Source organism: Vulpes vulpes, chromosome 2 (genome assembly GCF_048418805.1).
Source record: "Vulpes vulpes isolate BD-2025 chromosome 2, VulVul3, whole genome shotgun sequence".
NCBI lineage: Eukaryota > Metazoa > Chordata > Mammalia > Carnivora > Canidae > Vulpes > Vulpes vulpes.
Genome location: NC_132781.1, coordinates 155,960,934 through 155,971,367, shown reverse-complemented (window position 1 = coordinate 155,971,367; position 10,434 = coordinate 155,960,934). Strand labels below are relative to the sequence as shown.

Sequence of the window (10,434 nt, the reverse complement as noted above, 5' to 3'; positions counted from 1 at the left end):
ACTGTTCCTCAAGGGCTCCTAACAGACGTTACCATAAATGCATGTACATCATGTTTCTGAAAACTGGCTTTTACTGGTGTGTTAGTCAATTCTTCCCTATAATTAGTCTAAACGAGGTTTATACTTAGATTTGAAGGAACATTACATCGGTGGGCTAACAATTAGATGATGAAGATGGAGAAGGCTTTCCTTAGTACTGGACTAACAGCAATGGGGGGAATCTGCACACCAGGATCAGGGCAAGTGGTATAGAGCTAAGAATAGCACGCAGTGGAAAGTACATGGACTTTGGCCTGTGACCTGCATTTGAATCCCAGCTCTGCCATCAATATTGTTGCCTCAGGTGGGTTAGGTGCTTTAAAACCTTGTTTTTAAAATAAATGGCATGTTTTCGTGTGTGACAGCAGACAAGCCTAAAACCAAGAATCCTAGCAGCTGTTTCATTGCTGCATTTAAATCCAGTCATGTGGGTGCTAGGTGTATCCCTTCCCAAGCCCCAGCATGTTTCCAGTCCTTCCAGCGTCACTAATTAGCCAGTTATTTTAAATAAAACACAGTGAGCTATACTAGCTGCACCGGTGCACAGACAGCAGCTGTACTCAGATGACGACAACAAAATGGCATCACTGACTCACACAGCCCATGGAAACTAGGGAGCTTTATTGGTTACATATTGTGCTGCGGAGCCAACAGACAGCATTCGAGCCAGAGGATACATGCAGACAGGCAGCTTCCACTATACACATGCACCCAAGGAGCCCCGAGTCACTGCTCATGGCTTCGCCCTGGTTTCCAGCCACAGGGTCCGGCCTCCTCGGTCCCATGCTTGGAGTGGGAATGTAGAAGCTGCCACACCTGGACTCCAAGGGGGCAGGGGTGAGACCAGAGCACCTGCCTGAACAAGCAGATGTGGACTGACGGCTACTGACGCCCCCCCACAAAGGGGCCTGTAATGCATTAACAGTTTTTTGAGGGCTACTTCCCCAGCCCTCCCAATCTTTAAAATACAAAAAAATAGACTTTATTCTCTTAAAAATACATTCCATTCAATACATGTTCTGAGCTGTGAAGCAGCAGGAAAATAGGGCTCCTTTCCTATGATCTTGGTTGTGAGGCTTTGAGGAGAACCCTGAGCCCCACCCGGGGTAGTCAAAAGATAATCCCTAAAAGCAGCTCTTCCAAAGCAGTCCTGTCAGAGTGACCACAACAAACCCCACATCAACAGAGGCGGCTAGGGACCCCAAGGCTGGCCCCTGCACTTTTACTGGGAAGTGGTAGCACTTGGCACTAACCCACTAAATGTAAAGCACTAAAACTTCCCCAGGATGACAGGTCCAAGATCAACAGAGCCTCCCCACACCCCATGAGGGGCGCAGGATTTCTGTGCAGACTCGCCCGTGGCTGAGGTTGGAGTCGTTGGCTCTACTGCAGATCCCTTCAACCCAGGCTGTTTTGTTGCCACTCCAATGCAAAAACAGCCATGGCTTCTTTGCCTACCATCCCTGCAGCTTTCTCTCTAGTGGTTTTTCATACCAGAGTGGTGAGAGACCGGCCTCTGGCACTCAGCCACCTCAAACAATTACTCTAACCACGGGCTCATTGGGAAGCCCTCCCACAACTGTCCACCTGCAGGTGAAACCTGGAGTTAGAGCCACACTGCAGCAGAGGTTTGTCAGAAAAGTAGGTTTGTTGGCGGGGACAGTGGGAGTACTTGGTTGAGTGGACAGCTATTTGATTACCAGGTCTCCCCTTCATGTGGAAATTTCCACCAGGACCCCTGACAGTGAGGTCTAGATGGTCACACAGAGGTTGCTTTTCAGAAAGGTGCCTTCCAACTTTGGAATCTGAGAGCCAGCCTTGCCAGCCATTTGAAACCCAGAGGAACGAAGCCTCCAGCCTTCATTTGCTATTAAAATGGTATCTCCTGCAATGCTGAGGACATTTAAAAATAAAATCTATTTTACAATGGTTCTAGAAAGTATGCAGATTAAGGAAACATAATATTTATCCTGAAATAATTGTTACAATCAAACCCTATTGCACTCAGATTTTAAGATAGCAGCCCCTGACCAGAGGGTTCCACAACTGTCCCTCTTCCACAGAGCATTTTGGGTAGTGGCAGGTGTTGGTGCTGCTGCAACATAGAAAGATCCAGACTTTGGCACCAGGAGCTACAGCACCAGAATCCAGGGCTCCAATGCCCAAAGACAAGAATTATTGGCGAAATCTTTGTAGGCATGGCTTGGCACCCTTTTGTTTCCACCAGTAGAGAAGAGCCACAGACTTGGTTTCCTATAACCTCAGATGACCCCTGCAAAGGTCCATCTCCTTTGGACTCTCAAGATTGCCAACCAGTGAAGAATGGCAGGGGAGGCTACACGTGAGGTTGCAGCCTTAGGCAAGTGAGTTTCTGGCCAGTGATCCAGGAGAAGCAGCAAGAAGATATTTTGAAAACAGCGTCTTAAACTGAGCATCTGAGGCAGCATTGTGGAGGAAAGAACAGCTACATGGCAAGGCTCTTAGACTGGCAAAATTCCAGAAAATGGAAGTAGGCACAAAAACATTCCCATCCCTGAAAGGAAGCCAGGTGTGCCCTGGGCCTCCTCCAGGGTCCCAAGTCTGATGGCAGACACGGGCAGATGGCTCATGAAGCACAGCAACACGAGATGGCCAACTTGTGTCCTGAAAGCCAGGGGACACTGTGTGGCAAGTGGGCAAGGCTGGCGCCAAAAGGGCTACAGAAGCCATCTAATCTCTCATCTTACAGACTAGAAGAACAAGCCCAAGGGAGCTTCTCCTGGTTCATCCTCATGTTAAAACGTGGAAAAAATAAGGCCCAGGAAAATGGGGGGGGGGGGGGGGGGCACACCTTCCCCAAACCCATCTGGATGCTACCTTCTAAAAGAATCACCTCCCCACCCACAGGACAGTGTAAACAGAATAATCCCAGAATGCCAAATTTAGGACCCTCAGAGACCATTTCAAAGAATTTGTTTTATAGCTAAGGAAACTAAGGCCCCAAGGGGACAGCGACTTGCCCAGAGCCACACAGCCTTCCTGACTCCTAGTAATGCTCTTTCACTATGAAGGAACAGCATCTAGTCATTGGAGAGGGGTCCCTTCTTTGAACTGAGAGTGGTAGCCAAAAAGCAGTGCCAAGAATAAATGTTTCTTTTTAACCCCCCACCCCCACCCCGACCCCAACCCCTGCCGTGACTGGTATAAGGAAACGAATCAATTTTTGTTTATGTGGCTTCCTGAAAGGTTTGCTGCACTATGCACTGTATAAACCTGGGGCCCTCAGTAGGCATTTACTACCTTTCCACCAGTGAAGTCATCGTAATGACAGTTTGCAGAAACCAAGGCCCACTTCTGTAGGAATGCATCAGCTTGGTAAAGTGCGAGACCTCCTCCACAGGGGATGAAGGAAGAGAGACAAAGTCCATGCCTTTCATGGAAATATTGCTTTGTGGAGTGACGGGAAACACTTCTTCCTGCCCACTTTCCCCCTTGCTGGGCCCTTTCTAGAAGGCAGAGTACGCTGGGTCAGGCCCAGTTCAGTCCAGGAGTATTCTGACGGCGGAAATGACGGAGTTGGCCTGAAGTCTCCCGCCACAGGAGAGGAGCGGGGCAGTGCCAGCAGCATTATTGGTGCCCAGGAAAGGAGATGCGTGAGGCTTATGCGCTTCCAGGTGCCTTTGGAAGGTGAGCAGAGAGCCGGGGGCGGGGGGAATAGGACATCATTCTAATAGGTGGGTACCCGTGTGCTCTGCCCCCAGGAAAGAATCAGCCGGGGGGCTATGTCAGAGAAGCTTCAGCCTACAGCTTGGTCCTATAGTCTCTTAGAGGCAGCACAGACCTCTTCTGCTGTCCCAGGCTGAGGAACTCCAAAGGGGAAAGGAGTGGAAGCCTCCCAGGTGGAGCTGGTGGCTGCTAAGTCTCGCGGGTACTTGGGCCCCTAGAGCAAACAAGGAGTGAACCGATGCGGTGAGGAGACTAAGAAACTAACCACACTGAAGGGGCTGCCCTCCGACCCCCCGAGGAGCAGAGAGGAGCTTTCAGCTGCTGCTGGGTGGTTGAGGATACAAGGGGCTTCTGTATCTTTCCCCACCCGGGGGCCAGAGGGGCCCATCCGACTGGGGACAGGAACAAGGAGAGAGGACTCATGCATCAGGGAAGGCTGGGCCTGGGTGACTTTGTCCAGCTTGTAGTTTCTGATTCCCTCTGGCCAACTGGCAAGACGACCCGAGCCATAGCCTGGTCTGCCGTCGTCTCCCAGCCAAGGCCCGGCCTGGTCTAGCCTGGTTAACTGGGCTCGCATCCTTCATAGGGCAGGAAGGCAGGAGAGCAGAGAAGCAGGAGCACAGGAGACCGCAGACCTCACCCAGCTGGCTCAGTTGTCCTCAGCGCAGGGCCTGGCCGGCCGTAACCGTTCCTCGGCCCGGGCTCGCCCGGGCTCCAGCGGCCCCTGCTTCGCAGGCAGTTCAGATCGCTCCAGGGAGTTGTGCAGTCGCCTGTGGACGCCGAGTGTGCAGTCGTCCCCCTCCTCCTGTGCCAAAAAGGACAGAAGTGAGCTGTGGAGGATAGCAGCGGGTAACAAGACTGCTCGCTCCCTACCCCAGGGGTCCTCTCCAGCCTGGCAGGGAGGTACAGTGTAGGCTGACCATACCCTAACTACAAAGACTTGTTTTGGTCTGAGGACAGGCTGACTTATATGCTCCTTGGAAACTAGGGTAGACGACGCCCTGAAGCTGCTGGGGCTCGTAGGGTAGGACAGGGCATCGGCTGGCCCCATGACTCGGGGCCTGGCAGTCCCTGAGCTCTGCACGTGCAGGCTGCACGCTTCCTGGCGGGAGCCATCTCCCTGGTTGGGGAACAAGGAAGTATACTAAAAAGGAAGCAAGACCATGCTTTTCCTTCTTCCCAACTACCAAAAAGCCAGGTGCCTTCCCCTTCAGGTCCCATACCTAAGCCCTCCCCTTCGCTGACAGCCACAGCCTCAGAGACCTACACACTCCTCTGTCTTCACTCTTCTATCAGAACTCTGCCTTTCCACTGTCCTCTCTGGTCCTTTGAGCAAATGCAGATCAAGAATGTAGAACAGTATGAATGAGAGGGTCAGGGTGCAGGGTAGAAAGCACTGGATTCAGAACTAGGAGGAACCTTGGATTCAAATCTTAGTTCTTCCAGTAATTCACTTGGGCGGTGCTGGGTTCGGTACTTGGTGTCTCTGACCTTCGGTTTCCGTATCTAAGAAATGAGGCTAATACCTGCCTGCGGGGCTCTCGGGAGACTGAGCTGGTGGGCAAGTGCTTGGTCAGACCCTGAGCACCCTGTAAGGACTTACAGAATGGTTCAAGGTAATATACCATCACCTGCCTTTCAAAAAGAAGGAAACCACGTCTAAGTCCAAAACGTCTTACATCCTCATAGGCTCCATATCTAAGACCCTCCCAGAGGCTTCCCCTTCAGGTGCCGTTCTGACCCTCATATGAGGAGGTGGTGGTGGATTTTCTCTCCTGTCATGAGCCGTACTGTATCAGCCCTGCCCTCAGACTTGGACAAGTGTCTGGGGCAGAAGGTGACATGGGCACAAAGCATGTAAAATAGGCCCCGAATGAGCCCTCGCTCCCTGCATCCCCCGTGTCCAGCAGCTGGCAGCGCTCTGCTGTGGGAACCCCTTCCCTGGCTCTCAGCTCTACGCACCACAGAAAGGTCAAGGCTGCCCTCGCTCAGAGCTCCCCAGGGGCTGCAGCTTCCCTCAAGCTTCTAGGCGCTGCTCTGTGGGGCTTCAAGGGGAGGGAGTGCCTTTGGCTCCCCTGGCAAAGCCAGAGAACAGAGGCCAGACCTCCCTTTTTTTGTGTGGCCTTCACAGATGAAAGAGACAAACTGGGAGAGAGGGTTTTGGAAACTCCTGCTGCTTCTCTACCAAAATACCTTCTTCAGTGTACTTCATCCTTCAAGGCTAACCCCACCTTATTTTCCGCAGTTCTCCGAGCAGCCCAGCTCTACCCAGTATTTCCCAGCCCTGGGCCACAGTGGCCAGAGGAAGGGACAGCAGGAGGAGGGGAGGGAGAGAGGATGGGCCCAGGGAGAGAGGGGGAGCAGTGGGGCTCACCGCGCCTGCCGAGTGGTTCCAGGCTGCAGCCGTGGCGGCGTCTCCCACTCGATTCCGACGAGTGAGCACCTCAGACACGGTGAGACTACTCTGGGTCCTTCTGGAGGCGAGCTCGGGGGCATCCCCTGAATTTCCTGCCCTTTGAGTGCCCTGCTCACCAAGGTGCAACCTGGACTGTCCAAGGTCTGAACAGTCTGTGGCGGCCCTCTGGGTGTAAGCATTGGTAGCTTCCACATTTCTACCTATTCGAGTTGGGGGGTCTTCTAAAGAGTTCAAGTCTCGCCTACTCTTCCAGGTGTTCCGCACAGTAACATGTCTAGCATCTGAAGAGCCCACTTCTGAAGGGGCACTATGGCTTTTCCACCTGATTGTCTCCGCTGGGGGTGCATGGCTATTTCTCTCCACAGGATCTGATGGCTTGATGATAATGCTGCTCCGAGAGACCACTGTTTCTGGCCTGTTCTTCAGGGGCCCATCTCCCATTCTTTCAGCTTCTGTGAACTGTAGGGCGATGTCATGTTTGTGAATGGAGAGCTCAAAGGGGGAGCTGACGTGGTTGCTAACTGACGTGAGCTCTGCTGGCCCCACCTGGATGTTGCTGGTGGATGTGTGCCTCTCCCGCGGGGCCTCACTTGGGGTGGATCTAGGGTTGCTGCTGTCAGAGGGGTAGATAGTTATGCTGCTTGTCACCTTGTTTGGCCCTGGTTTGGAGGTGGATTTCTGCTTCTCCGTTGTGGCCTCAGTTCCAGATCCTCCCATGATTTTTTTCACATCCTTATCAATGATGACAGGTTTGATGATGGCTCTAGACCGCAAGGCCTCTCTGGGGCTGAAGGGCCGTTGGCTTTTTACCCCAGCACCATTGGCATCTGGGAACTCTGTGGCATTGGTGGAGGCTCTGACAGTTTTCACAGATTCATTTTCTGTCCCAACATCTTTATCATTCTCAAACAGGGAGGTTTTAAGTCCTCCTCGGGATTTGGCTTTTTCCCTAGAGTTGGGTTGGTGTTTGGGTTCTGGCTCCGGAGTAATGGTTGTGTTTACCAGCTTGGCAGTGACAAGAGATGTCACATCCACATCATCATCTGAGTCTGGCTTCTCTCTGCCACTGGACTTGATGACTCGGCACCGCAGGGCCTCATGCTGACTGCTGTCTTCCATCACAACTGCTACGGGTTGGTCTTCTTTATTTGGGGTTGAAAAGCCCTGAAGGATGTTCTCTTGGCTTCTGGAGCTATAAGGATACTTTGATAAAAGTGGAGGCTTGGCATTTGGGAAACTGGTATCAGCCTCTGGGCCACTAGCAGCCTTTTTGCCCTTGCAGAGCCCTTCTGAGGAAGATCTTCGAGATGAGGCCAGAGCTCCAACTGCCTTAGGACTGCCACAATCTGAGGCCTGAGTTAACGGACTTCCATTGCCAGGTACCTGCCCCCTCTTGCCAAAGGGGGCCTCAGTGGAGGTGTCAGAAGCCTTGTCAGCTCTACCCAGTATGTCATTGGGAACAGATCCCTGGGTGCTATGGTCACTAAATGTTCGTGTTGTCTTCTCCACTTTTCCCTTCAACCCACTGTCAGTACCTGGCTTGGGAGTACCCTTCCAAACTTTATTGTGCTCCTGAGCAGCTGGCGGGTAGCGGCTAAGCACTGATGGCTGTTCCCTGGACTTCTTCCCTTCACTCTGAGAAGAGCCAGGTGCAAATCGATCCTCAGTTCTCCTTGTCTCCTGAGTCCCACTGTCCGCTGCTGCCCCTATGTTGGAAGCTTTGGCTGCCCTCCTATTGGTGAAACTGGGAGAGGAAACCTGCCTGTTGCCCAGAGAATAGTTTTCATTGTTGAGAGCGAACTCCCTGTTGCGATGCCTCTCCCGCTTATGCAGAGGGGACAGTTCCCGGGGCGTGTGTTTGGATGCAGGTGCCTCACTCCCGTGGCCTCTCACCTTAGTCCTCTCGTGCCTGCCTTTGCTGGACAGGAAAGCCTCGTCTCCTTCTACCTCCCCATTCTCTAACTCTTTCTGCTTCTTGATTTGTAGCTTGATCTCCTCCAGCTGGCTGGCTAGAAGTTTGTTTTTATTTTGTTCACTTAGGTAATTATCCTGAAGATCATTATTTTTGGCCCTCATTTTCTTAAGCTCCTCTTCCAAAAATTCAAAATGTTTGATTTGTGTCTTAAGTTTCTCAATCTCTTGGTTAAGATCTTTAACTTTGTTGTCTTCCTGATTTCGGTTCTTTTCGTTTTCTGATTTGTTTCTTGTTTCATTCTCTACCTGCTTTAAATAGTCCAGCGTGCCCTTCCTTCTTGATTCTTTGCATGGCAGTGTGGAGGAGATCCCATCCTCAATCCGTAGGTCATTTCTTTCCAGAAGATTAGAAGCATTCCTTGTATAATCTCGGTTCATTTTTTTGTTCTGCTCCAGTTTCTGAGTGAGCTCTTTTATCAGTTTCTCATTTTCTTTCTCCTTTTCATTCAAGTATTTTCTCTCACTTACAAAGCTCAGAGTTAACGACTTCAGCTTTTCTAACTCTGACACTAAACTCTGTTCAGTTTTATCTAGGCGGTCCTCGGAAGATTCCAGTTCTTTCACTTTGACCCTGAGCATCTCCAGCTCAGAGGAGATCTTCTTTGTCAGGTTTCTCTCCTCATTCAGACTCAGACACAGTTGAGTACAGTCATTCTTACTCCTGCCAAAGGCCTCCTCCAGCTTCTCCAGTTCAGCCATTCGTTTCTGAAGCCGCTCGATCTCAGATTTCAGCTCCCGGGTGAGGTTTTCCTCCTCTTCCAGCTTCTCCTTCATCAGTTGACACAGGTCCTCTGCTCTCTTAATTTCCTCATCTTTGCCTTCAATTCTCAGCACTCGCTGGCGCAGCACTTCAATCTCTGCCAACATGCTGGAGTTGCTGCCTTCTGCCTGAATCACCTTGTCCTGGAGATCCAAGAGCTCATCCTCTGCTTTCTGGAGGTTTTTTGTGGCTTCCTCTAGCTCATCGAGGCGGCGGCTTAGACTCTGTAACTTAAACCGCAGGTGGCGGCTGGAGGCGGTCTCCTTGTAGCTTGTAAACTCAGCCATGTCTACTGCCAGCCGGCACGGGCTCCTAGAAGCATCCAGTTCCACTCGAGGGGATGAGAAATGGTTACCTTTCTCTTGGCATCCACAACCTTCTTGGGCAGCCGGAGACCATTATCAGTCTATAGAAGGAAAGCAGAAAGCATGTCAGGGGGCAAATCTCAAACCTGTACTTCAGCTCCCAGTTGTAGTAATTCTTGTGCCTGGAACACAGGCGCTCAAATTTGTTAAATGAATGAATTTCAGTAATCCCGCAGGAACACCCTGGTGCTTTAAGGTGGATACTTAGGTGATTACCTAGTTTTATCCTAATGAAGAATGTCACCAGAGGCCACATGGCAAAAAGGCGTAAAAGAATGCCTCATTTCTCATGGCAGGCTCTAAGAAAAATCACCTCTTGACATTAGGGAGATAATAGGACCTAGGCTCCATGAGAGGAGAAAGAAAGGGTTAGACCCCTAGAGAGTCTATAATTTTGGGTGTGCCTTCACCCGAGTTCTGAGTTCAAATTTACCCTGCCTTGAGTGATATGGTATCAACTTGTCCTCACTGAGAATCTAACCTAAAATGGTCTCAGCCTGGCAAAATCCCTGGGAAACCTAGCAGAGGTCAACAAAATACTCCTGAGAGACACTCTCTCTACTCAGGTCACACAAGAGTCCCACAGATAAAGTCCTGCTGAACCTTGGGTTTACTATTCTAAGTTACAAAACACATAAGGACCAATCTTTTACTATTTATATCAATAAGAACCAAGGTTTGTAAGATAGATTAAAGACCAGAAATTAAGCACATTCCAATGTTTAAAGTTGACAAACCAGGAGACAAGAAAAAGATGGTGTCAACAAAGATCAGAAGATTTTAAAATTAACCAAACTTCGGGATCCCTGGGTGGCGCAGCGGTTTGGCGCCTGCCTTTGGCCCAGGGCGCGATCCTGGAGACCCGGGATCGAATCCCACGTCGGGCTCCCGGTGCATGGAGCCTGCTTCTCCCTCTGCCTGTGTCTCTGCCTCTCTCTCTCTCTCTGTGACTATCATAAATAAATAAAAATTTAAAAAAAATTAAAAAAAAAATTAACCAAACTTCTTCACTAGAAATGGAAAGAAAAATGGCAAATTAGATGCAAGTGAAGAGTACAGTGGCTGAGAAGAGATATACGGAGATTACAAAGGGCAGCACAAACTTAAAAGATTTTGTGAAAGAAAAGCTAATTAGTGGCTCAGTCAGTTAACTGTTGATTTCAGCTCAGGTCTTG

At 50.5% G+C, this 10,434-nt stretch overlaps 1 protein-coding gene across 8 annotated transcripts in view; it reads right to left on the bottom strand.

The window, feature by feature from the left end:
• Nucleotides 1-638: 638 nt before the first annotated feature.
• LUZP1 (leucine zipper protein 1) overlaps nt 639-10,434 on the bottom strand; it is a 90,074-nt gene continuing 80,278 nt past the window's right edge. For all 8 annotated transcript variants that reach the window (XM_072750816.1, XM_072750810.1, XM_072750817.1 and 5 more), the window contains 2 exons: nt 6,119-9,300; nt 639-4,549 (listed from right to left, as the gene is read on the bottom strand). In XM_072750816.1, the coding sequence (XP_072606917.1) occupies nt 4,394-4,549; nt 6,119-9,181 (3,219 nt within the window). In that variant the 5' untranslated portion in view covers nt 9,182-9,300 and the 3' untranslated portion in view covers nt 639-4,393. The remainder of the gene's footprint in view (nt 4,550-6,118; nt 9,301-10,434) is intronic.